A 26,595-nucleotide genomic window follows, 5' to 3' on the forward strand; every position below is an offset into this window, starting at 1 on the left:
AATTTCTAGGCCATTGAAGTAGATGGCTTAGGAAATAAAAAAAGGTTTTTTAAAGGAAATTTCTAGGCCATTGAATTAGGTGGCCTAGGAAATGAAAAATGATTTTCTTAAAATTTTTTAAGCCACTTGAATTTGACGGCCTAGGAAATGAAAAATGGTTTTTTGGTAATTTCTAGGCCACTTGAATTTGGTGACCTGGGAAATGAAAAATGATTTTCTTGGAATTTTTTAGGCCACTTGAATTTGACGGCCTAGGAAATGAAAAATAGTTTTTTGGTAATTTCTAGGCCACTTGAATTTGGTGGCCTGGGAAATGAAAAATGATTTTCTTGGAATTTTTTAGGCCACTTGAATTTGACGGCCTAGGAAATGAAAAACAGTTGTTTTGGAATTTTTTAGGCCACTTGAATTTGACGGCCTAGGAAATGAAAAATAGTTTTTTGGTAATTTCGAGGCCACTTGAATTTGGTGGCCTGGGAAATGAAAAATGATTTTCTTGGAATTTCTAGGCCATTGAATTAGGTGGCCTAGGAAATGAAAAATGATTTTCTTAAAATTTTTTAAGCCACTTGAATTTGACGGCCTAGGAAATGAAAAATGGTTTTTTGGTAATTTCTAGGCCACTTGAATTTGGTGACCTGGGAAATGAAAAATGATTTTCTTGGAATTTTTTAAGCCACTTGAATTTGACGGCCTAGGAAATGAAAAATAGTTTTTTGGTAATTTCGAGGCCACTTGAATTTGGTGGCCTGGGAAATGAAAAATGATTTTCTTGGAATTTTTTAGGCCACTTGAATTTGACGGCCTAGGAAATGAAAAACAGTTGTTTTGGAATTTTTTAGGCCACTTGAATTTGACGGCCTAGGAAATGAAAAATAGTTTTTTGGTAATTTCGAGGCCACTTGAATTTGGTGGCCTGGGAAATGAAAAATGATTTTCTTGGAATTTTTTAGGCCACTTGAATTTGACGGCCTAGGAAATGAAAAATAGTTTTTTGGTAATTTCGAGGCCACTTGAATTTGGTGGCCTGGGAAATGAAAAATGATTTTCTTGGAATTTTTTAGGCCACTTGAATTTGACGGCCTAGGAAATGAAAAATAGTTTTTTGGTAATTTCGAGGCCACTTGAATTTGGTGGCCTGGGAAATGAAAAATGATTTTCTTGGAATTTTTTAGACCACTTGAATTTGACGGCCTAGGAAATGAAAAATAGTTTTTTGGTAATTTCTAGACCACTTGAATTTGACGGCCTAGGAAATGAAAAATAGTTTTTTGGTAATTTCTAGGCCACTTGAATTTGACGGCCTAGGAAATGAAAAATAGTTTTTTGGTAATTTCTAGGCCACTTGAATTTGGTGGCCTGGGAAATGAAAAATGATTTTCTTGGAATTTTTTAGGCCACTTGAATTTGACGGCCTAGGAAATGAAAAATAGTTGTTTTGGAATTTTTTAGGCCACTTGAATTTGGTGGCCTAGGAAATGAAAAATGATTTTCTTGGAATTTTCTAGGCCACTTCAATTTGGTGGTCTGGGAAATGAAAAATGATTTTCTTGGAATTTTTTAGGCCGCTTGATTTAAGTGGCCTAAGAAGTTAAAAATAGTTGTTACGGAATTTTCTAGGACATTTGAACTTGGTGGCCAAGGAAATGAAAAACTTTTTTTTTTGGAATTTTCTAGGTTTCTGTAATATTAATTTATTCATTTAAAAAATTAAAAAACATTAAATTTTTTTTAAATTTCGTGTTTCAAAAAAAAAATCAAATTTGCCCAAAACTTCAAAAATAAGCTAAAAAATTGTAAAACGATACAGAACGGCTAATAAAACTTGAAAATAATAAGCGTGATGAGTCGGAAAGAGCCGCCGGCTGGGACCTTCTTTTTCTCTTTTTTTCTCCTCTCCCATCCCGAGCAGGAGCAACACAACGAGAGAGCACAACAAGAAGAAAAAGCAGATAGATATATAGATATATGTTGTCTTCTCTTCATATTCTTTCTTTTATCTTTTCATTCGAAACAACACTTGGTTCATTTCTCCCGTTGGACGGGGGGGGGGGGGGGGTGACGCGGGAGACGAAAAAAAAAAGAAAAATTGGGATGGGAGTTGGAGAATGTTTGGAAAAAGATTGATTGATCAATCAATTTGCCAGCCGAGTCTCGGCTATTTTCGGAAATCGGGGCTATGCAAATGCGCCCTACTGATAAAATGGGACGTGTCATTTAAACTCCTTGGTTTTTTAAAAAGAAACGCAAAATCGGCAAATTTCCAGTTTGCCGATTTGCCAGAAATTTTCAGGTACAGCAATTTTCCGATTTGCCGATTTGGCGGAAATTTCAATTTCGACAAATTGCCGGCTTGCCGAAATGCCAAAAATGTCCAGGTCCGGCAATTTGCCAATGTTGATTTTTGGCAAGTTGCTGGTTTGCCGGAAGTTTTCATTTTCGGCAAATTACCGATTTGCCAAAACGCCAGAAATGCTCAGGTTCTCTAAACCGCTGGTTTTCCGGAAATTTTTCATTTTCGGCAAATTGCCGGCTTGCCAAAATGCCGGAATTTTTCAGGTCCGGCAATTTGCTGATTTGCCGGAATTTTTCATTTTCGACAAATAGCCGGTTTGCCGAAACGCAAGAAATGCTCAGGACCGGCAATTTGCCGATTTGCCGGATATTTTCATTTTCGGCAAATTGCCGGTTTGCCGATATGCCAGAAATGTTCAGGACCGGCAATTTGCCGAATCGCCGGAATTTTTTATTTTTGGCAAATTGCCGATTTGCCGAAAGGCCAGAAATGTTGCGGTCCGGCAATTTGCCGAAATGCCATAAATGTTCAATTTCGGCAATTTGCTGATATGCCGGAGTTATAAATTTCGGCAAATTGCCGGCTGGTCGATATGCCGGAAATTTTCAGGTCCTGCAATTTGATGATTTGCCGAAAAATTTATTTAAAAAAAAAATTAATTTTCGCCAGACAGGAAGTCTCTAAAATCTCATTTAATAAGAAGAAACAAAAGAAACAAATAATGGCCTAACAAGTTTCGAGTTACAGAAACCTAGGCCACTTTGAACACCGGCGTGGCCTAGAAACCCAGTTCCACAAAAATAAGAAAAAATTAAAACTCGGCCACATAATCTAGGCCAGGAGCATACAAACACTCCACGAATATTAAAGACTCTTTCTAGGTTAGTGGCCGTTAACGATGGAAAACTCGGCCATCTGCCAATTTTGTTGCTTAAAATTGGAAAAATAAAGTTTTTTTAACTTCAAAAAAAAAAGATCAAAAAGTGAAAAGCGGGGATTTTTCTCACACAATTTAATAAATCTGTAGCCGAGTAGCGGAGAGCTCTCGGAGCTCAACGTGAATTTCTATTTGGACGGTAAACATACTCAGCCACCCCACCCCAGCCCACCGTTACTGTCTTTTTTTTTCTTTTTTATTATCAACCAGCACTTATCACCTTTATCTTTGTGTGATCCCGCGCCGCGCAAGAACGAGAGAGAGAGAGAGAGAGAGAGAGAGAGAGAGAGAGAGAGAGAGAGAGAGAGAGAGAGAGAGAGAGAGAGAGAGAGAGAGAGAGGGATATTGGTGAGACGCAGACAATTAGAGTCACTCGTGGGCTCTTTCACACATGTGATATTGAACGAGAAATTGCGCACCTAGGCCACAAAAAAAACAGTGTATTCGATTTCATGATAGGGGAGAAGCTGGCACGGTGCCAAGTTTCAGAAAAAATATGGAATTTTTGCTTGAAGCATGGTGAATCAGACGTGCTTACGTCACAATTTTTCGGGATAAATATTCCCGCATTTTTTGTAGATCAAACCGCAATGAGACATCCTGATACCACGTGAGGTTAATTAAAAGTATTGATCGGGATTTTGAGCGTCAAATATGGTGTATTTACCGGCAACCCTGATGCGCCAGATTTGACGCGCAAATCCTTCATTTTAATAAAGTTGGGCGTCAAATGTGATGCCTGAATTTTCAATTTTTTGAAATGTTTTGATTTCGTGAAAAATAACGGCGAATTTCAGAAAATTTATAGAAAATTTTCATTTGTTGCGACCAAAAAATCTTAAAAACGACCAAAATTCTCAGGAAATTCACATTTTTCGCCGAAAAAACCATTTTGCGCGTAAATTCTGATGTATTTTGCCGTAGGCTATGTGTGAAAACACTGCCGGTAATACGTCATATTTGACGCGCAAACCACAAAAATCCTCGAAATTATTCCGGGTGCACAAAATTCTGAGAATGCGTACAGCGCAACATATCTGACGCGCAAAATATCTCGAAGTGAAAAATACAGTAATCCTTTTCAAATGACTACTGTAGCGCTTGTGTCGATTTACGGGATCTCGACTTTCGAAATGGATTAAAATATATTATTTATCAATAGAATATTACAAAAAGAAGTTAATTTCGTAAATCGAGCCCGTAAATCGACACAAGTGCTATAGTAGTAATTTTAAGAATTACTGTAGTTTTCGCTACGAGATATTTTGCGCGTCAAATATGTTGTGCAGTACGCATTCCCAGAATTTTTCGTTCCCTTTCACAAAAATCTTCAAACTTGCGCGTAAAATTTGGTGCATTGGTGCCTGTGAGGGGTTCACCTATACAAGTGGTGCCAGGGGCTGTCCCATTACGGGTTGATCTACAAAAAATGCGGGATTTTTTTGCCCAAACCATGCGAAATCAGTTGAGAACTCTGCGTCTCTTCTCCCGCATATTTTGTAGATCAACGTAGATCAAACACTCTGACACCACGTGGGCCGATGATGTAAGTGCACCAGATTACACGCGCAAAAACTGAAAATCTGAAAAAAAAAAAAGCGAAAACTGTCAAATTTGAGCGAGTTTTTTATTCCACGAATCACAAGAAAAATCAATAAAAAATCGATAATTAAAAAGTGAGTATCATATTATTCGACAACAGAATTTCCAGTTTCATCAGTGAGCATTGTAAGTATACGATGAGCCATCGACGGTCCAACACGTCTCCCGTTCTCTGCCACAAGTTCGCCAATCTCTTGAATAGCGAGCGAGTAGTCCATTTTCGAGTATTTATCGATTGCGGCAATCGGATCAGGGATTAGTTCGAGAATTGCACGTCGCTGAGCATCCGACAGCCGATCGATTGTTGTGAGCATTTTCGACCACCAATCCGTGACGATTTCCGAGCGACTTCCGATCACAATTCCCTGGAAAAAAATCATCGGGGTTTCATGCTTTTGATCTATTTGATCTACAAAAAATGCGGGAATTTTTTGCCCAAAAATATGTGACATCGTCAGCACGTTTTTAACCATGTGAAATCAGTTGAGAACTCTGCGTCTCTTCTCCCGCATTTTTTGTAGATCTACGTAGATCAAGCCGAAATGAGACATTCTGAGTCTTGACACGACAAATTCCCGTTAATTACATACGGATGTGAGCCTTTGTTGGATGTGAGAGAGTTTCCAGGTTTTTCTCGAAAGCTTTTCTTAAAATTTCATTTAAAAAATAATTTTTTAACGAAAAACTACAAAAAATCATCCGAAAAACCTGGAAAATCGATGAAAAACTCTGTGACAAATACAGTACTGTTTAAAGGCGCACGCCAGTTTGTGTTCTGAGAATGCGTATTGCACAACATATTTGACGCGCAAAATATCTAAACTACAGTAATTCTTCAAATGACTACTGTAGCGCGCTAGTGTCGATTTACGGGTTCGGCTTTCGACAAATTTCGAAAATCGAGCTCGTAAATCGACACAACCGCTACAGTAGTAATTTAAAGAATTACTGTAGTTTAGATATTTTGCGCGTCAAATTTGTTGTGCAGTACGCATTCTCAGAACTTTGCGTTTTCGTGATTTTTTTTTTCAAATTTTAACTGCAGTAAAAAAATAAAACAACATAAATTTCATTTAAAAAAAACGATTTTAGCGCTCTTTAAAGGCGCACACCCGTTTGTGTTTTAAAAAAAAAAAATGTCGCGTCGAGACCAGATTTCTGCAGATTTCGCGCCAAGACCCAACCTTATCCCCCTGATACTGTAATTTGTGGCCTCCTGCCCCTCCTGCACCACCACCACCGCCCCCATCACTTCCAGCGTCGAGCTTCTTCTTCTCCTGTCTCGCCAAACTTCTCAAGTACTGAGCAGTGAATAGTGCCAGCTCGGCGATCGTTTCGATTTGCACAATTTGTGCACGATGTTGCTCGTAGATTTGCAGCGATAAATTGTGCAATTTCTTCTTTTTCGCAATTTCTGCCCTGCCGAATGAGACGATGAGCATTGTGCAGCGGCCACCGTTTTGAAATCCGGATTTTTGCTGGAAAAATAAAATTTAAATGAGATTTTTTTTAGGTCTCGCAGCGATTTCTCTGGCTGTTTCAATTACGGTTTGATCTACAAAAAATGCGGGAATTATAAAAAATGTTTGCCCGGTAAAATGTGACGTCAGCAAAGTTTCTTAACGCTGCGAAATCAGTTGAGAACTCTGCGTCTTTTCTCCCGCATTTTTTGTAGATCTACGTAGATCAAGCTGAAATGAGACACACTGTGTGTGCAAACACTATCCACAATACATCATATTTGACGCGCAAACTCTAATTTTTTTTTCGCTGCGAGACCTAAAAAATCTCAAACTTTCCAGTGAAAATCCGGATTTTCTTCATTTTAAAAAAGTTGCGCGTCAAATGTGATGTGCCTGAATTTTCGCTTTTTTGAAATTTTTTATTTCGTTAAAAATGACGACGAATTTCTGAACATTTATAGAAATTTTAAAAATTTTCATTTTTTGGGTTAAAAAAATCTTAAAAACAACCATAATTCTCAGGAAACTCAAATTTTTCGCCGAAAAACCCATTTTGCGCGTGAAATCTGGTGTATTTTACCGTGCCTAGGCTGTGTGAGAACACTGCCGGTCATACATTATATTTGACGCGCAAACTGCAAAAATCGTCGGAATTATTTCGGGAACACAAAATTCTGAAAATGCGTATCGCGCAACATATTTGACGCGCAAAATATCTCGTAGCGAAAACTACAGTAATTATGTAAATGACTACTGTAGCGCTTGTGTGTCGATTTAAGGGCTCAATTTTCAAAAAATCGAGATCCCGTAAATCGACATAAGTGCTATAGTTGTTATTTAAAGAATTACTGTAGTTTTCGCTACGAGATATTTTGCGCGTCAAATATGTTGTGCAATGCGCATTTTCAGAATTTTGTGTTCCCGGAATAATTCCGACGATTTTTGCAGTTTGCGCGTCAAATATGATGTATGACCGGCAGTGTTTGCCCACATCGCCTAAGCACGGTAAAATACACCAGATTTTTCGCGCAAAATGGGATTTTCGGCGAAAAATTCGAATTTCCTGAGAATTTTGGTCGTTTTTACTATTTTTTAATCCAAAAAAAAATGAAAATTTTTAAATTTTCTATAAATTTTCTGAAATTCACCGTCGTTTTTCACGAAATAAAAAAATTTCAAAAAATTGAAAATTCCGCCACATCACATTTGACGCGCAACTTTTTTAAAATGAAGAAAATCCGGATTTTTCTGGGAAATTTGAGATTTATTTAGGTCTCGCAGTGAAAAAAAAATTAGAGTTTGCGCGTCAAATATGATGTATGACCGGCAGTGTTTGCCCACATCGCCTAAGCACGGTAAAATACACCAGATTTTTCGCGCAAAATGGGATTTTCGGCGAAAAATTCGAATTTCCTGAGAATTTTGGTCGTTTTTACTATTTTTTAATCCAAAAAAAAATGAAAATTTTTAAATTTTCTATAAATTTTCTGAAATTCACCGTCGTTTTTCACGAAATAAAAAAATTGATAAAATACACGATAAAATACATCAGATTTTACGCGCAAACTGGCAAAAAAATTGATTTTTTGGCTTTTTCGGACTAAACATTAGAAAAAAGACTATACTCCAACAATTTTTTTCAGTTTTTTTTTTGAAATTTTTTTTTTTTCAGTTTAAAATGTTTTCATCGCTTTGTTCGTTTATTTTTGTCTGTTTATTGTGATTTTGTGCGAAATTAATGTAAAAATTTCCATATCCAACACTGTTGTGTGATTAATTCGGATAGATAAAAAATGTTCAGCATGTTGAGTTTAGTTTTCGTCGTCCAATTTAGCTTTTTTTTGATTTTCAGTCAAGATTTTCTTTCGCCTTCCGCTTTTTGACTTTTCTATGCAGTAATGACCAGTCTTGATTTCTAGCTTTTAGTGTTTGGTTTACCATTCTGCTATTACATGAGTCACACCTTATCACTAATATAAATGCAGCATAATTTCAGAGTGAGCAAGCCGCGAGTATTAAACCAGCGCTGTTTTAAACTGATAATGATTGCAGTTTCCTTCATTCTCACCGAATATCAATTTTTATTCATTCCAGAGTCTCTCGAACTATGGAAAAACAACTAAAAGCTATGTCCGTCTCGGACAAACCTGCTGCCCCAGCTGCCCAAAAGCTTGGTACCGCTCCGCTCGCTGCAAAAAAGACGAGAAATGAGGAGTGGGGAACCAAGGTCAATATCGATACCAACATTCGCAAATTGAGTAAGTTTTTATTTTACAATTACCAGTCGTTCGAGCTTATATATCAATATTTTTTAGCGATCAAACCGAATCAGCCAATTTACAAGTACGCTGTGCAAGTGAACTACGTCTTCCGGAAACCTGATGGAACTGAGGCGACAATCGAAATGTCCAAATCAGCCAAAAAGGGAACGGAGCACGACAACGACAAAACACGCTGCCAGAACGTTTACAATGAGGCGATCAAGCGTTACGATGAGCTGAAAACCGGAGGACCGTTTTTCTACGATCGTCAAGCCTCTTTGTACACTCTGACCAAATTGAAGAATGAGGTGAATTCGATTTTTTGCTTAAAGTTTAATATTTTGCGTTTCAGAGCATCTCTTTCGTTGTTACTGACAAGATTTGCAAGCGACAAAACTTCAAAGAGGCACAGTTTGTTCTCAAAAAGGTGGATCAATCGTTCCAGTCAACATCGAATGACGTCATCAAGACAACCAACTCGTGCCCAGCCAATGCCGACAAAACTTTGCTTGAGGCAATGAACATCATTGTCTCGGGACCAGCGTTCGAAAAGTATGCCGCTTTCAGAGATAATCAAGCTATTTCATCTCGTTTTCAGCAAAAATGTTATCACCGTTGGAGCATGCGTTCATTACCTCATCGACCCAACTGGAGTCGAGTAAGAAACTTTAAGAAATTATCATATTAGTATTTAATTGTTTTTTCCAGCGTCGCGTACAAGGAATACCCTGAAGGACAACTCTACTCAGGAGTTGGTGTTTCAAAGTCGGTGAAGACATTGGAAGGAACGGACAAGAAAGTTCCATCACTCTTCATGACAACTGAAAGTTAGTTTTTCAGAAAATCTAGATTTTTTTCAAAATGTTATAAAATTGTTAATTTTCAGTGAAGACAACATTGTTCCATCCGGATTATGCCCCACTTGTGGAACTTTTGCAAACGTTCAGAGGTTTCAGCACAACTCTCAAAGCGAATTCTCCAGCCGCGCAGAGAATTGAGAAAGCCTTTGTTGGACTGGATGTTGTCTTGAATTACGGTGTGCACAAGGGTCTCGGAGAGGATGGTGTCGTTATGAAGATCCGTCGATTCCACACGTCAGCTAAGGAGACATGTTTTGAAGTTGAGAAGTCAACTCGTGAATTCACGAACGTCTTTGACTACTTCAAAAAGAAGTATGGAATCACTTTGAAGTATCCCGATTTATTCACCATTGAAGCGAAAGGGAAACAAGGAAAAATTCATTTCCCTGCGGAAGTTCTCCTTCTCTGTCCGAACCAGACGGTCACGAATGATCAAATGATCAACAATGAGCAGGCGGACATGATTAAGGTAATTTTATATTTTAAAATCTGAATAATATCCCGAATCCTTTTTCAGATGTCAGCCGCACAACCACATATCAGAAAGACGACAACTGATACTATCGTGAGAAACGTCGGATTGGCTTCCAACAATATCTATGGCTTCATCAAAGTTGAAGACCCAGTCAACCTTGAAGGAATGGTTCTTCCAAAACCTAAGATTGCGTTTGCCGGTAACCGACTCGCTGATTTGGCAAATCCGAAGTCTAGATTCCCCACCGACTTCAATCGTGCTGGACAATATTACGATGCCAAGGAATTGACGAAATGGGAACTGGTCTTTGTTCAAAACGAAGAAGTCCAGTAAGTTTCAGTTTGTAATTTTTCATTTTATTGACTCAATTTCAGAGGACTTGCTAAGCAGCTCGCCGATGAAATGGTGAATAATGGTATGAAATGCAGCAACCCAACGATGAGTTTCATCATTAGAGGTGATTTGGAACCAATCTTCAAGAAAGCGAAGGCTGCTGGAACGCAACTTCTCTTCTTCGTTGTCAAATCTCGTTACAACTATCATCAGCAAATCAAGGCGTTGGAGCAAAAGTATGACGTGCTCACTCAGGAGATTCGCGCTGAAACCGCCGAGAAAGTCTTCCGTCAACCACAAACTCGTCTTAACATTATCAATAAGACGAACATGAAACTCGGAGGACTGAACTATGCTATTGGGAGTGAAGCGTTCAACAAGCCAAATAGATTGATCGTTGGATTTGTTACTTCTCAACGAGTTGGTGGAAATCCAGATGTGAGTCATGTGTTACAGCTGCATAATCATATTTCATTTTTTCCAGTATCCAATATCAGTTGGATTTGCTGCAAATATGCTCAAGCATCATCAAAAGTTTGCTGGTGGATACGTGTATGTTCATCGCGATAGGGATGTTTTCGGATCCATCATCAAGGATACTCTCTTGACAATCTTCAAAACATGCACTGAGCAGCGCGGAAGACCAGATGATATCCTTTTGTATTTCAATGGAGTTTCCGAAGGTCAATTCTCAATGATCAACGAGGAATTCAGTGCCCGAGTGAAGGAGGCGTGCATGGCATTCCAAAAGGAGGGAACCCCGCCATTCAGACCACACATCACCATCATCGCCTCATCAAAGGCTCACAACGAGCGTCTGTACAAATCCGACAAGGGACGTATTGTTAATTTGGAGCCGGGTACGGTCGTGGACCATACCATTGTGAGCAATGTCTACACTGAGTGGTATCATGCCTCAGCTGTTGCTCGCCAAGGAACTGCAAAGGCTACCAAGTTCACTCTCATCTTCACCACTAAAGCAGGCCCACAAGCTGAGCCATTGTGGCATCTCGAGCAATTGACCAATGATCTTTGCTACGATCATCAGATTGTCTTCCATCCGGTCGGACTTCCCGTCCCACTGTACATTGCTGATCGTTACAGTCAACGTGGAGCAATGGTTCTTGCCGCCAATCAAGGGTAAGTGACAGTAAAATGTATACGACATCTCATTTATTATTTTCAGTCCAATCTACAATGAAGGACAAATCGATCTCGCGGCTACCAACAGTGCATATGGCTACGGAGAGAAGAAGCTCTTCACCACTCGTTTCAATGCATAATTATCTGTACTCCTCCGTTTCTTTTACTTGGCTGTATAATGTTTTATTTCCGTCAACCCAGAATACTTTCGCTATGATTGTATATTTTTTAGCATTTGGTCATTGTAATTTGTAATTATTGTCGGAATGGATAAAATGATTTAAGAATCAAATGCATCGCTTCTTGGACAATTCCTGTTGATAATCTCATTCTGATATTTTCAAAAGTTGTGGTATTGATTTTAAAAATTAAAATATTTGCAGCTGCCGCTGTGACTGGAGAAGTTGATGTTTTATTTCTTCCAATTCAGCTGTTTGTACCTGTTTTGTAATGTTATTACTTTCTTTCGAACAAAATGTCATTCTTTTTCTGGCAGAAAATTCCGCTTTTTAAAAATTATTTTTACAACATTACAGATGGATCCTTCTGTTGTGTCTCGATTGGAGAATGTTGCGAATCGAATGGAGAATATATTGCTGAAATATGACTCGAACAAAAAAGGCAATTAAATAATTGTTCTCGAAATTATAAATTTCAAAAAAATCGCTTTTTAGAAACTCCGGTCGGCGCGACGCCTCAAATCATTAATCTTTATGACGATGCGATCTGTGAGAATCTCGTCTCGTTTTATGATTTATCTGCAAAAATTGGAGGAGATTTGAATCGCCTTGGATGCATGGTAAGGAAATATATAATATTTAATTCAAATTTTATCGAAAATTATGTTTCAGACTAAGAATCTATTTTTCACGCTTTTTTCGATGTTTTTTGTGGATTGCGTGTGGGCGCAAAAAAGCGGACAACGACGAGTTCGCGACTCTTGTGAACGATTTGACGACGGAAATTGTTGCATTTTCCGATTTCAAGGAGAAAAATCGAAAATCCGAATTCTATAATCATATTTGTGGACTTGAAGCTGCGGTTGGAGGTGAAAATTTGCCCCTGATTCCGAATATCTATGTGAAAAACTCTTCATTATTTTATATATTTCAGCTTGAAATCGCTTGTTCATCCATTACTTTTTTCAAGCACACGCCATATTCTCATTGGAGCGCGCCGTGTTGTGTCGATTTACGAAATTTTCCAATTTTTTCAATTTCAGTTTTTAAACGAGTTTTTATTTTTGTGGGCTTTATTTTTGTGGGTTTTGCTTTTTGGGTTAAAAAAAATCTTAAAAACAATCATAATTCTCAGGAAACTCAAATTTTTCGCCGAAAAACCTATTTTGCGCGTGAAATCTGGTGTATTTTACCGTGCCTAGACTATGTGTGAGAACACTGCCGGTCATACATCATATTTGACGCGCAAACTGCAAAAATCGTCGGAATTATTTCGGGAACACAAAATTCTGAAAATGCGTATCGCGCAACATATTTGACGCGCAAAATATCTCGTAGCGAAAACTACAGTAATTATGTAAATGACTACTGTAGCGCTTGTGTGTCGATTTAAGGGCTCAATTTTCAAAAAATCGAGATCCCGTAAATCGACACAAGTGCTATAGTTGTTATTTGAAGAATTACTGTAGTTTTCGCTACGAGATATTTTGCGCGTCAAATATGTTGTGCAATGCGCATTTTCAGAATTTTGTGTAAAAATTTTTGTGTTTAGTGATTTTTGCAGTTTGCGCGTCAAATATGATGTATGACCGGCAGTGTTTGCCCACATCGCCTAAGCACGGTAAAATACACCAGATTTTTCGCGCAAAATGGGATTTTCGGCGAAAAATTCGAATTTCCTGAGAATTTTGGTCGTTTTTACTATTTTTTAATGCAAAAAATGAAAATTTTTAAATTTTCTGAAATTCACCGTCGTTTTTCACGAAATAAAAAAATTTCAAAAAATTGAAAATTCCGCCACATCACATTTGACGCTCAACTTTTTTTAAATGAACAAAATCCGGATTTTTCTGGGAAATTTGAGATTTATTTAGGTCTCGCAGCGAAAAAAAAATTAGAGTTTGCGCGTCAAATATGATGTATGACCGGCAGTGTTTGCACACACATAGCCTAGACACGATAAAATACATCAGATTTTACGCGCAAACTGGCAAAAAAATTGATTTTTTGGCTTTTTCGGACTAAACATTAGAAAAAAAGACTATACTCCAACAATTTTTTTCAGTTTTTTTTTGAAAAATTCCATATTTTCTGAAGTTCAAATAAATATATATTTTTTTAAAGTTCAAAAAATTCAAATTAGCGCGTTAAAAACGACGTATTCAGGCATCACATTTGACGCGCAATTTTTTTTTTAAAGAAGGATTTGCGCGTCAAATCTGGCGAATTAGGTTTGTCGGCGGAATACACCGAATTTCACGCGCAAAATTTCAAACCTCAATGATAAAATCGGAGAGCGTATTCGAGGAAATTACGTCTTTCAACGTCTCCGCCGGAACCACGACAGCGAACAAGTTTTGTGTTGACTGAAAAAAAAATTAAATTTTTCGACAAAAAAAATTAAATTTTTCAACGAAAAAAAATTAAATTTTTCAACGAAAAAAATTAAATTTTTCAACAAAAAAAAATTAAATTTTTCAACAAAAAAAAATTAAATTTTTCAACAAAAAAAAATTTAATTTTTCAACAAAAAAAAATTAAATTTTTCAACGAAAAAAAATTAAATTTTTCAACGAAAAAAATTAAATTTTTCAACAAAAAAAAATTAAATTTTTCAACAAAAAAAAATTAAATTTTTCAACAAAAAAAAATTTAATTTTTCAACAAAAAAAAATTAAATTTTCCAACAAAAAAAAATTAAATTTTTCAACAAAAAAAAATTAAATTTTTCAACAAAAAAAAATTAAATTTTTCAACAAAAAAAATTAAATTTTTCAACAAAAAAAAATTAAAATTTTCAACGAAAAAAAAATAAATTTTTCATCAAAAAAAAATTCAAATTTCCGCGGAAAGTGCAAAAAATTTACAGAATATTCAAATCGTTCACTTCTCCCGCTATCATCTTCACGCAATTCGACACATTTTCGTCGCCATTCGATGCGGGTTCCCAGTGATGTATCGATTTTCAGTTGATTATCGATTTTTCGCTCCACGTACAGTACACTGAGTTCCGCTTCGAGGCCATCTGAAATTTTTTTTTTAATTTTTTTAACGATTTTTTTTTCAGAAAATCAATAAATCTATTCAGCTGTTTTTTTTTAACTTTTACACAATTTTCCGTTTGAAAATGTCAAAAAAATGTGTTTTTGAGCCACATTTTATTCAAAAAATTTTGAAAAATTCCCTGCATTTTCGCTGTGGGACCCAAGAAGTGCGTGTGCCTTTAAGAATATTTCAATTTTTTTAAAACTTAAAACAAAGATTTAAAAAATTCTGCTTTCTAAAAATAAATAATTATTTATTTTTTTGTGTATTTGTTTGGAAAAAATCAATATTTATCGATTTTTGTGAATTTTTTTGAAAAAAATCAATATTTATCGATTTTTGTGAAATTTTTTGGGAAAAATCAATTATTATCGATTTGTGTGAATTTTTAAGAAAAAAATCAATAATTATCGATTTTTTGTGATTTTTTCGCAAAAAAATCAATAATAATCGATTTTTGTAAATTTTTTAATCGAAATTCGGCTTTTTCCGGTAAAAACATCAAAATTTCGCAAAATTAATCTGATTTTTTCTGCGAAAAATTTAAATTTCTCATAAAACTTTCGAAAAATCGAATATTTTAAAAATCAATAATTTCGATTTTTGGTTAATTTTTTTGGAAAAAATCAATAATTATCGACTTTTTGCGATTTTTTTTTTGAAAAAAATCAATAATTATCGTTTTTTTTTAATTTATTGGAAAAAATCAATAATTATCGAATTTCAGTGAAATTTTTGGAAAAATCAATAATAATCGTTTTTGTGTGATTTTTTTCGGAAAAAATTAAAAATTATCGTTTTTTGTGAATTTTTTGAAAAAATTAATAATTATCGACTTTTTTTGAATTTTTTTTTGGAAAAAATCAATAATCATCGATTTTTTTGTGAATTTCTTGGAAAAAAATCAATAATTATCGATTTTTCCGATTTTTTCCAAAAAAATCGATAAATCAATAAATTTTCCTTACGCCACGTGTCAATTACAGTCTTCCCCACGTGGCAAAACGTGTAGAGCTCGCATTTCGAATTGGTTGCCGCCGAAATTTCGCGTTCGATTTTTCGAGTTTCCTTGTCTTTCTGAAATTTTTTTTTTCTAAATTTTCTGAAAAATGTTCTTCTGTAAAACCTCTTTTTCCTCTCTTCTCCGCGCCATTTCGCTCTTTTTTTTATCCTTTTCCAGCGTTTTTCTCTCTTTTTCAGCTTCCCGAGCTCGTTTCGCATTTTCTCGGAGTTCCTGAATAAGTTTTAAATTTTTAAGGGGAAATTTGCTATTTGGAGAGTAAATATTTTCGCTGTGAGACCCGTGGACCTGAAAATTTTGATTTTCCGCTTAAAATCAACTGAATTTCGCTTAATTGTGATGTTTTAAGCTGAAAAAGCTGAATTTTGATTTTAAAAAATTGAAAAAAATTAATATTTTTAAAGGCGCATTTATTGATTTTTTTTCCAAAAAAAATTTACAAAAAAATTGATAATTATTGATTTTTTCCAAAAAAATTAACAAAAATCGATAATTTTTTTTCCAAAAAATTCACTGAAAAATCGATGATTATTGATTTTTCCAAAAAAAATTCACTGAAAAATCGATAATTATTGATTTTTCCAAAAAAAAAAATCACAAAAGTCGATAATTACTGATTTTTTCCAAGAAAATTTTAAAAAAAAACGACAATTATTGATTTTTTCCGAAAAAATTACAAAAAAATCGACAAGTACTGATTTTTTCTGAAAAAATTACAAAAAATCGATAATTATTGATATTTTACAAAAAATCGATAATTATTGATTTTTTACAAAAAATTCACAAAAAAATCGATAATTTTTAATTTTTTTCAAAAAAAAAATCACAAAAAATCGATAATTATTGATTTTTACCAAAAAAAATCACAAAAATCGATAAATATTGATTTTTTCCAAAAAAATTAACAAAAATCGATAATTATTGATTTTCCCAGAAAAAATTCACTGAAAAATCGATAATTATTGATTTTTTCCGAAAAAATTCACAAAAAAATTGATAATTTTTTAATTTAAAAAAAAATCACAAAAAATCGATAATTATTGATATTTTACAAAAAAAAATTACAAAAAATCGATAATTATTGATTTTTTACAAAAAATTCACAAAAAATCGATAATTTTTAATTTTTTTCAAAAAAAAAATCACAAAAATCGATAATTATTGATTTTTTCCAAAAAAAATCACAAAAATCGATAATTATTGATTTTTAGGCGGAAAAGCCGAATTTTTATCAATTTTTCAAAAAAACAATCGATAGTTTTAAAGGCGCATGCGCTCTCCTGGGTCTCACAGCGAAAAGTGGATTTTTCAAATTTTTTGGATAAAATTTCGCTGAAAAACGTATTTTTTTGACAGTTTTAAAGGGAAAATTGTCTAAAATCAAAAAAAAATTGTTTTTTCAACAATTTTTTCAGTTTTCGTAAAAATTTCAGTTTTTTTTTCGCGAGAAAAAAACCAATTCTCGATTGAAAAATCAGAAAAAATATTTTGGTATAAAAATATTTTTGGTATTACGATATTTTGGGTCCCACCTCGAAAATTTAGAGGATTTTTCAAATTTTTAAGATTTTCTTCAACTTTTAACAATTTTTTTCGGAATAAAAATCGATTTTCGCTGCGAGACCCAAAAAAAATAGATTTTCTCGAATTTTGCGATGGAACTTTTGATTTTTCGGTGAAATTTTCCAAAAAAATCGCAAAATGTATCAAAAAATCAATACTTTCTGCGTCTCCTTCTCATCGTCGGTTAGTTTCCGTTTTTCGGGTCTCGCCACGACATTTATGTCAGTATTCTCTTGTGAGCTTGAGCACAACGAGTATGAGCTCGTCTGATTCTGACGGATCATTTCGTCAAGATTGAGCATTCCCTCATCCAGCCATGTTTTTGCCGCAGCTGGAATTGCATCCTTATTCACTGCGTCGACGATGGAAAAGCTCGCGGAGTACCTGGAAATTATCGATTTTTTATTGATTTTTTATCGGTTTTTATCGATTTTTTTGATGGGGAAAAATCGGAAAAATCGATAAATTTCGATTGGAAAATTCAAAAAACTTCGGGTCTCACAACGAAAATTGATTTTTTTTCTTGGATTTTCAAATTTTTAAACTTTTGTTGTAACAACAGTGGAAATTTTTCGAAAAAAAATCAATAATTATCGATTTTTTGAAAAAAGGCAATAATTTTCGATTTTTTGAAAAAAAAAATCAATAATTATCGATTTTTTGTGAATTTTTGAAAAAAATCAATAATTTTCGATTTTTTGTGATTTTTTTTCGAAAAAATCAAAAATTATCGATTTTTTGTGGATTTTTTGAAAAAAATCAATAATTATCGATTTTTTGTGGATTTTTTGTAAAAAATCAATAGTTTTCGATTTTTTTTGGAAAAAATCAATAATTATCGATTTTTTGTGGATTTTTTGAAAAAAATCAATAATTATCGATTTTTTTTTGAATTTTTTGAAAAAAATCAATAATTTTCGATTTTTTGTGATTTTTTTTCGGAAAAATCAAAAATTATCGATTTTTTGTGAATTTTTTTTTGGAAAAATCAATAATTATCGATTTTTGTGATTTTTTGTAAAATATCAATAATTATCGATTTTTTGTGATTTTTTTCGGAAAAATCAAAAATTATCAATTTTTTGTGATTTTTTTTTTGGAAAAATCAATAATTATCGATTTTTGTGATTTTTTTTGGAAAAAATCAATAATTATCGATTTTTGTGAATTTTTTGTAAAATATCAATAATTATCGATTTTTTTGTAATTTTTTCGGAAAAAATCAATAATTTTCGATTTTTTGTGAATTGATTTTTTTTGGATTTTCAAAATTTTAAACTTTTAAAATAAATTTTTCCATAGTTTTTTGTTGAAAAATTCCTGAAATTTTGAAATTCAATTAATTTTTTCTTTAAAAAAATCGTTGAAAAATTAGTTTTTTGGAAAAAAAATCAGCGAAAATAGATTTCGCTGTGAGACCCAATTGGGCTCCTCAAAGTCCCTGCGCCTTTAAAATATCGTTTTTTTTTTGTTAAATTTTCCCGCGAAATTAATCAGATTTTTTCTGCGAAAAAGTGAAATTTCTCAAAGAAACTTTTGAAAAATCAATTTTTTTAAAAAGAAAACCCCTAATTTTTCCGTTTTTCCCGCTAAAAAAACATCTAAAAAATTTGAAAAATCCACAGAATTATCGCTGTGGGACCCAAAGTGCATGCGCCTTTAAGATTATCGATTTTTTTCAAATTTTTCAATCGAAATCAGGTTTTTTTTTTCAGCAAAAATCATAATTTTGCGAAATTAATCTGATTTTTTGTGCAAAAAATTCAAATTTCTCTTTTTTTACGTTTTTTCGCCAAAAAAACCATCTAAAAAATTCGAAAAATCCAGAGCATTTTCGCTGTGAGACCCAAGTCCGTGTGGCTTTAAAAATATCGATTTTTTGTTAAATTTTCCAATCGAAATTTGGCTTTTTTTCCGGTAAAAAATCATAATTTTGCGAAATTAGTCTGATTTTTTGTGCGAAAAAGCGAAATTTCTCATAAAACTTTTGAAAAATTGATTTTTTTTTTCTGGAAAAACCTATTTTTGTCGTTTTTTCGCTAAAAAACATCTAAAAAATTCGAAAAATCCCCAAAATTTTCGCTGTGAGACCCAAGGCTCCTGAAAGTCCCTGCGCCTTTAAAAATATCGATTTTTTGTTAAATTTTTAATCGAAATTCGGCTTTTTCCGGTAAAAACATCAAAATTTCGCAAAATTAATCTGATTTTTTCTGCGAAAAATTCAAATTTCTCATAAAACTTTCGAAAAATCGATTATTTTCCGCTAAAAAATCATCTAAAAACTCGAAAAATCCAGACAACTTTCGCTGCGAGACCCAAGTCCATGCGCCTTTAAAAATATCGATTTTCTGTGAAATTTCTCACAATTTCTCCAAATTTCCCGCCGTCACATTCGTCGTTTCCTCAATCATAATACAGTCCTCATCATCATCATCATCCGAGAGGACTACAATCGCCTCGTCCATCTGAATAGTGGGAAAATATCGATTTTTTGTAGAAAATCATATATTTAAATTGATTTTTTTACAATAAAAAAAATTTTGGGGATTTTTTTGGAAATTTCGGGTAAATCGTGTAAATCGTGTAATTTAAATTCATTTTTGTTTCAAAAAGTCAGGGGGGGGGGGGGAAAGAAAAAATTTTTGACAAAGCGTGGAGCGAAAAAAGGAGTAAATATACAGTCGCGAAAGAACGATCGCTCCGCCAATTTTGCATGCGGCAAAGGGGCGTGGTTTATTGGGGGCGGGATTCCGGCGCAACCCTGCGGCACGCTTTTTTCTCGCTTTTTTCGTGCGGTAATTTTCAGTTATTTTTATTCGTTTTCTGTTCGAAATTTCACGATTTCGCTCGATTTTGTTCGTTTTTTCGGATAAAAAAGTGTCCAACTATTTTTTAAATGAAAAATAACCAAGTTTTCACAGATTTTACCCGAAAAATGCTTTGTTGGTCTCTCTTTCTGTAAATTACGATTGTTAAGAGAGAAAATGGGGGAAAAAAAGGAAAATGTGAAGAGAAAGCGTTTTTTTAACGTTTTGCTTCGTATATTACAGAAAAAGAGACAAACGAAGCATTTTTTCAAGTAAAAACTGATAAAACTTGGTTATTTTTCATTTAAAAATAGACACTTTTTTATCCGAAAAAACGAACAAAATCGAGCGAAATCGTGAAATTTCGAACAGAAAACGAATAAAAATAACTGAAAATTACCGCATGAAAAAAGCGAGAAAAAAGCGTGCCGCAGGGTTGCGCCGGAATCCCGCCCCCAATAAACCACGCCCCTTTGCCGCATGCAAAATTGGCGGAGCGATCGTTCTGTCGCGACAGTATGTAACATGTAAGGTAACAAGGTGGGTTGGTTTTCATGAGAAAAGGGGGATTTTTTTCCGATTTTTCAGGTGCAGAGCCCACGCTCTCCTCAAAGCCGAATAATTATTAGAGCGCGCTTGCAGCGACTCGCGTTTCTGCATCCGCGGTATTTTGACTTTCCACTGAAGAAAGCAGATATTTCAGATTTATCGAATTTTTAGGTTTAAAATTTTTTTTTTCTGTATTTTTCGAACAAACCTTTTGTCAAACAGTAAAAATCGAAATTAAAATGACTAAAATGAACTTTTTTTGTCCACTGGTTGTGAAATGGTTTGAATTTGAAGAAATCAACGGGGTTTTTCGTATTTTCTGAATATTGTTCTATTAAAAATTGGTTTTAATACATTTTTGACTTAACATTAGGGTCAAAAAATGGTTTAAAACCGATTTTTAATAGAAAAATATTCAGAAAATACGAAAAATCCCGCTGATTTCTTCAAATTCGAACCATTTCGCAACCAGTGGACGAAAAAAGTTCATTTTAGTCATTTTAATTTCGATTTTTACTGTTTAACAAAAGGTTTGTTCGAAAAAAACAGAAAAAAAAATTTAAAAGCTAAAAATTCGATAAATCTAAAAAAGCTGCTCATTTCAGTGGAAAGGCAAAATACCGCGGATGCAGAAACGCGAGACGCTGCAAGCGCGCTCTAATAATTATTCGGCTTTGAGGAGAGCGTGGTGCAGAGCCCCAATTTTAAACAAAAAATAGCGGAAAAAAATATTTAAAAAAACGAGGATTAAATAAAAATTAAATAATGTCAGCAATGTTCATTGGCATCTCGTCGATTTGTGTCGAGTAGTACTGCTCAATGTCGCGGAGAATTCGTACGTCGTCCTGTTTGACGAAATTGATGGCGACTCCCTTGCGGCCGAAACGTCCCGAACGGCCGATACGATGGATGTAGAGCTCACGGTTGTTCGGCAAATCGTAGTTGATTACCTGGAAAATTTTTTGATGAAAAGCTGATTTTTGCGATTTTCGCCATTTTTTGACCTAAAAAATTGGCGAAATTCGGAATTTTTAAACAAATTTTGACGTAAAGTAGGTTAAAATTCCAAAATTTTACGGTAAATAGCCTGAAATGCTTTAAATTGATCCTTTTTTGCACAATTTTAACAATGAAAACCTGTATTTTTCGCTACTTTTAGTTGAAAAAAGCTTCCAAAACGAGTAAAATTGGCAAATTTTATCGATTTTCGCAAATTTTTCACCTAAAAATTGAAGAAATCGGTATTTTTAAACAAATTTTGGCATAAAGTAGGTTAAAATACCAAAATTTTACGGTTTTTAGCAATTTTTGAGTCAATTTTCAAAATGTTCCAGTATTTTTGCAACTATTTGGTTTTTATTCATCTATGTTCTTTGAAAATTCTTTTTTTTAAGGTGAATTAGGTTAGAAAGGGGTCGATTTTGCAGAATTTTGACAGATTTCGCATGAAAATTTGAATTTTCAGGCGAAAATCATCAAAAATATGATTTTTTGCTACTTTTAGTTGAAAAAAGTGTACAAAACGAGTAAAATTGACAAATTTTTATCGATTTTCGCCATTTTTTCACCTAAAATTTAATTTTTTTTTTCTAGTGAAATAAGTTAAATTCAGTGTTAAAATGTATCTATTTTCGCTCAAAATTTGAAAATTTTCAATTTTTCACTGAAATCCATGAGAAACCAGTGAAAAAATTTTTTCAATTTGAAAATTTGCAGTGAATTTTATTTTTTCTGCTAATTTTTCGGTGAAAAATGCACTTTTTCACGAGAATTAGCGGGATTTTTGTATTTTCAAAGTTTTTAGGTCAATTTTCAAAATGTTTCTCGCTGAAAATTGATTTTTTGTCAATTTTTCACATATTTTCTATGAAAAATTCCACCTTTTTGCAGAATTTTGACTAAGAAATACGATTGTCGCCTAAAAGTTTGAATTTTTCAATTTTTTTTTGCTGAAAATCATCAAAAATACGATTTTCAACAGAAAATGATGAAATTTTCGCTATTTTTCGCGGAAAATCATTGATAACCTGATTTTTTCGCTACTTTTAGTTGAAAATAGTTTACAAAACGAGTGAAATTGGCAAATTTTATCGATTTTCGCAAGTTTTTAACCTAAAATTTAGTTTTTTTCTAGTAAAGTAGGGAAATTCAGTGAGATTTTTTAATTTTTCACTGAAATCCATGAGAAATTAGTGAAAAAAAAATGTTTTTGGCCAACTTTTCACATATTTGATATGAAAAATGCCGTTCTGAACAAAAAAAGCTGTGGAAATTCAACTTATTGTCAATTTTCCGCTGAAAAATTCATTTTTTTTTCTCAAGAATTCGCATTAAAACTGCGGAATTTCTTGTATTTTCAGCAGAAAATGATGAAATTTTCGCTATTCTTCGCGGAAAATCATTGAAAACCTGATTTTTTCGCTACTTATAGTTTAAAATAGTTTACAAAACGAGTGAAATTGGCAAATTTTATCGATTTTCGCAAGTTTTTAACCTAAAATTTAGTTTTTTTTTCTAGTAAAGTAGGGAAATTCAGTGTCAAAATTTACTTATTGGGTAAATGGAAATTGTGAATTTCCATTGTAAAAATTTCTGCTGGGAAATTCATTTTTCCCAAATTTTTCATATAATTAGGCTGAAAAATGCAATTTTTCACAAGAATTCGCATTAAAACAGCGGGATTTTTTTTGTATTTTCAACGGAAAATGCTATTTTTTGCGGAAAATCACTGCAACTTTTTCCTCACGAGGGCCAAGGAAAAGTGGTTTCTAGGCCATGGCCGAGGGGCCGACAAGTTTCAGCGGCCATTTATCTTGCTTTGTTTTTCGCCTGTTTTCTTTCGTTTTTCACAGCTTTTTCCCGTTTTTTCTTATTAAAACTGATAAATAAATATTTTTTGCAGATGCTAAAACAATTTCCAAGTAAAAAAAATTATGTATTCAGTCGGCAAGCAGCGGTGAAAGTGGGCAATGTAAAATGATGGATTACGGGAATACAAAACCTGAAATTTTTCTGAAACATGATACATATGCTGCTTAGATGCTGATACTACCTGATTTTCATAACGAGACCGCTGAAAAGTTTTGAGGTTTCCACAATTCAACTTTTTTGGTGAAAAAATCGAGATTTTCGCACAAAAAGTTGAATTTTGAAAACCTCAAAACTTTTTCAGCGGTCTTGATATGAAAATCAGGTAATTTCAGCATCGAAGCATCATATGTATCATGTTTCAGAAAAAGTTTAGGTTTTGTATTCCCGTAATCCATCATATTGCATTGACCACTTTCACCGCTGCTTGCCGACTGAATACATAATTTTTTTACTTGGAAATTGTTTTAGCATCTGCAAAAAATATTTATTTATCAGTTTTAATGAGAAAAAACGGGAAAAAGCTGTGAAAAACGAAAGAAAACAGGCGGAAAACAAAGCAAGATAAATGGCCGCTGAAACTTGTCGGCCCCTCGGCCATGGCCTAGAAACCACTTTTCCTCGTCCCTTGTGAGGAAAAAGTTGCAGTGGGAAAATGCTATTTTTCGCGGAAAATCGAAAATGTACCAAGGACACTTGCGGAACATCAAGTCCTCTCGCCCAAACATCAGTAGAAATGAGGACACGAGTGGTTCCAGCTCTAAACTCCTTCATAACCTCATCACGATCCTTCTGCTCCATATCTCCATGCATCGATGAGACGGTAAAGTTGGCCTCCTTCATCTTATCAGTCAACCAGTCCACCTTTCTACGTGTATTACAGAACAACACCGCCTGAGTGATGGTTAAGGTGTCGTAGAGATCGATAAGCGTGTCGAACTTCCACTCCTCCCGATCAACTGCGACGAAGAACTGCTTGATGCCTTCCAGTGTCAACTCGTCACGCTTCACAAGGATCCGAATCGGATCCGTCATGAATTTACTCGTCATCTCCAGAATCTCATGAGGAAGCGTCGCGGAGAGCAGCACCACCTGGGCTCCGGGCGGTAGATAGCGATAGATATCGTAAAGCTGCTCCTTGAACCCCTTGTTGAGCATCTCGTCGGCTTCATCGAGCACGAGAAGCTTGATGGCGCGGGTGCGCAGGTTTCGACGGCGAATCATGTCGAAAACGCGTCCCGGAGTACCGGAAACCACGTGCTGGCCGTAGTCGAGCTTTCGGATGTCCTCGCCGAGATTGGTGCCTCCGATACAGGCGTGGCACTGGACATTCATATAGTCGCCGAGCGCCAGCACGACTTTTTGAATTTGAACTGCCAGCTCTCGTGTCGGCGAGAGAATCAGAGCTTGGGTCTCGCGGACCTGGGTGTCTAGCGATTGGAGTACGGAGATCGAGAATGTCGCCGTTTTTCCTGTTCCGGATTGAGCTTGAGCGATGACGTCACGAGCCTTGAGAATTGCGGGGATGGCGCGTTGCTGGATGGCAGATGGCTTTTCGAAGCCGTACGCGTAGATTCCACGAAGCAAGTCTTCTCTGGAAATCGAAAAAAATTTTGAATTTAGTTTTATATTTAAAGGTGGTGTAGTCGAATTATTTATTTCTTTATTAGACTCAAAATTGTCTGAAAAAAAAGTGTACAAAACGAGTAAAATTGGCGACTTTTATCAATTTTCGCCATTTTTCATCTAAAAAAATCGACGAAATTCGGAATTTTAAACAAATTTTGACGTAAAGTAGGTTAAAATTCCAAAATTTTACGGTTTTTAACAATTTTTCCACCTTAAAGTTGGTGTAGTCGAATTATTTTTTTCTTTATTAGACTCAAAATTGTCTGAAAACACCGAATTTCATAATGAAACTTCTTGAAAACTGAAAACTTTTCAAAAAAAAGTTAAGGCCTCTTGAAAAAAGGCCTAAAATTAGTGAAAATTTGAAATTTGACCAACTTGTCTGTCAAGCGGCTGGAAACAATTTTCTTTGAAATTGTCGTCTAATTTTGGGTATACAGGTCGATTACCTTGCGTTTTCAGCTTTATTTAGGTATTTAAAAGTCGATGGACGAAGAGATTTGTCAAATTTTTTTCACCAACTATCTTCGTCCATCGACTTTTAATACCTTAATAAAGCTGAAAACGCAAGATACGACCTGTATACCCAAAATTAGACGACAATTTCAAAAAAAATTGTTTCCAGCCGCTTGACAGACAAGTTGGTCAAATTTCAAATTTTCACTAATTATAGGCCATTTTTCGAGCCGCCATAACTTTTTTTTGAAAATTTTTCAAGAAGTTTCATTATGAAATTCGGTGTTTTCAGACAATTTTGAGTCTAAAAAAGCAATAAAAAAAATTCGACTACACCAACTTTAAGGTGGAAAATTTTTTAAAAACCGTAAAATTCTGGAATTTTAACCTACTTTACGTCAAAATTTGTTTAAAATTCCGAATTTCGTCAATATTTTAGATGAAAAAATGGCGAAAATCGATAAAATTTGCCAATTTTACTCGTTTTGTACACTTTTTTCAACTAAAAGTAGCGAAAAATCATGTTTTTGATGATTTTCAGCTGAAAATTCAAATTTCAGGCAAAATTCTGCAAAAAAAGGGTAATTTTTCAGAGAAAATATGGGAAGAATTGAAAAAAAAAACTGTTTTCAGCAAGAAAAATGTTTGAAAATTTACCTTTAAATTTTTAAAAACCGTAAAATTTTGGAATTTTAACCTACTTTACGTCAAAATTTGTTTAAAATTCCGAATTCCGTCGATTTTTTTAGATGGAAAAATGGCGAAAATCGATAAAAGTCGCCAATTTTACTCGTTTTGTACACTTTTTTCAACTAAAAGTAGCAAAAAAATAATGTTTTGAGGCGAAAATTTGTTTTCAGCGACAAAATTCTGCAGAAAAAGTTCAATTTGAAGCTTTTCTGGTTATTTATAGAGAATTTTCCGTTAAAATCGATAATTCAATACCTCAAGCCCATTTTGTCAAAAGTTGGGATAATTGAGACCTCCTCAGACGACTCGAACTCCACAGTCGCCATATCGTCGTTTTTCTTTTTATTTTCCGCCATTTTTGAAGGAAGAACTCTGTAAAATCGATAAAAATGAATATTTTCGAGCATTTTTGCAGAGA

At 34.2% G+C, this 26,595-nt stretch overlaps 4 protein-coding genes and 4 non-coding genes across 13 annotated transcripts; 3 read left to right on the plus strand and 5 right to left on the minus strand.

Moving 5' to 3' along the window:
- Nucleotides 1–3,488: 3,488 nt before the first annotated feature.
- F56A6.7 lies at nt 3,489–3,578 on the plus strand. The gene has a single exon (NR_049914.1). It is a non-coding gene; the product is annotated as an Unclassified non-coding RNA F56A6.7 (non-coding RNA).
- F56A6.6 lies at nt 3,489–3,578 on the minus strand. Its single transcript, NR_049915.1, has one exon. It is a non-coding gene; the product is annotated as an Unclassified non-coding RNA F56A6.6 (non-coding RNA).
- A 1,271-nt stretch (nt 3,579–4,849) lies between these two features.
- Nucleotides 4,850–19,643, minus strand: eme-1 (the record flags this gene model as incomplete). 4 transcript variants are annotated; one of them, NM_058356.4, is made up of 8 exons in its annotated part: nt 4,850–5,200; nt 6,020–6,313; nt 13,826–13,915; nt 14,417–14,574; nt 15,563–15,671; nt 15,721–15,828; nt 17,337–17,562; nt 19,543–19,643. In NM_058356.4, the coding sequence occupies 8 exons, from the start codon at nt 19,641–19,643 to the stop codon at nt 4,922–4,924; spliced, it is 1,365 nt and encodes a 454-aa protein (NP_490757.3). The 4 variants fall into 4 exon arrangements, with proteins under 4 accessions (NP_490757.3, NP_001293210.1, NP_001293211.1 ...); NM_001306281.3 differs by lacking the exon at nt 19,543–19,643 and having other exon boundaries at nt 4,922–5,200; nt 17,337–17,480; NM_001306282.3 differs by lacking the exons at nt 17,337–17,562; nt 19,543–19,643 and having other exon boundaries at nt 4,922–5,200; nt 15,721–15,747.
- On the plus strand, nt 8,359–11,689 carry sago-2 (Piwi domain-containing protein; the record flags this gene model as incomplete). 2 transcript variants are annotated; one of them, NM_058357.4, is made up of 10 exons in its annotated part: nt 8,359–8,556; nt 8,614–8,867; nt 8,912–9,111; nt 9,158–9,217; nt 9,268–9,386; nt 9,446–9,888; nt 9,937–10,223; nt 10,269–10,665; nt 10,712–11,367; nt 11,414–11,689. In NM_058357.4, 10 exons carry the CDS (start codon nt 8,406–8,408, stop codon nt 11,508–11,510), a joined length of 2,664 nt encoding a protein of 887 aa, NP_490758.1. In that variant the 3' UTR covers nt 11,511–11,689. The 2 variants fall into 2 exon arrangements, with proteins under 2 accessions (NP_490758.1, NP_001379987.1); NM_001392310.1 differs by having other exon boundaries at nt 8,406–8,556; nt 10,712–11,669.
- Y65B4A.4 (uncharacterized protein) lies at nt 11,758–13,331 on the plus strand. Its single transcript, NM_058358.2, has 5 exons — nt 11,758–11,822; nt 11,907–11,991; nt 12,045–12,169; nt 12,222–12,418; nt 12,484–13,331. Exons 2-4 carry the CDS (start codon nt 11,907–11,909, stop codon nt 12,384–12,386), a joined length of 375 nt encoding a protein of 124 aa, NP_490759.1. The 5' UTR covers nt 11,758–11,822; the 3' UTR covers nt 12,387–12,418; nt 12,484–13,331.
- A 20-nt stretch (nt 19,644–19,663) lies between the features above and the next one.
- Nucleotides 19,664–26,547, minus strand: eif-4A3 (RNA helicase; the record flags this gene model as incomplete). 2 transcript variants are annotated; one of them, NM_001383092.3, is made up of 3 exons in its annotated part: nt 19,664–21,484; nt 24,090–24,996; nt 26,433–26,547. In NM_001383092.3, 3 exons carry the CDS (start codon nt 26,531–26,533, stop codon nt 21,293–21,295), a joined length of 1,200 nt encoding a protein of 399 aa, NP_001370755.1. The 2 variants fall into 2 exon arrangements, with proteins under 2 accessions (NP_001370755.1, NP_001293247.1); NM_001306318.3 differs by lacking the exon at nt 26,433–26,547 and having other exon boundaries at nt 21,293–21,484; nt 24,090–24,737.
- Y65B4A.10 lies at nt 20,205–20,417 on the minus strand. Its single transcript, NR_101516.1, has one exon. It is a non-coding gene; the product is annotated as a small nucleolar RNA Y65B4A.10 (small nucleolar RNA).
- Nucleotides 21,125–21,234, minus strand: Y65B4A.11. Its single transcript, NR_101517.1, has one exon. It is a non-coding gene; the product is annotated as a small nucleolar RNA Y65B4A.11 (small nucleolar RNA).
- Nucleotides 26,548–26,595: the final 48 nt, after the last annotated feature.

The sequence above is a fragment of the Caenorhabditis elegans genome, chromosome I (genome assembly GCF_000002985.6).
Source record: "Caenorhabditis elegans chromosome I".
Classification (NCBI taxonomy): Eukaryota; Metazoa; Nematoda; class Chromadorea; order Rhabditida; family Rhabditidae; genus Caenorhabditis; species Caenorhabditis elegans.

Coding starts and splice junctions, on each gene's coding strand:
- Y65B4A.4 (NM_058358.2), top strand. CDS start 11,907: ATGGATCCTTCTGTTGTGTCTCGATTGGAGAATGTTGCGAATCGAATG. Junction 11,992..12,044: donor ATATGACTCGAACAAAAAAG/GCAATTAAATAA, acceptor ATCGCTTTTTAG/AAACTCCGGTCGGCGCGACG. Junction 12,170..12,221: donor TGAATCGCCTTGGATGCATG/GTAAGGAAATAT, acceptor ATTATGTTTCAG/ACTAAGAATCTATTTTTCAC.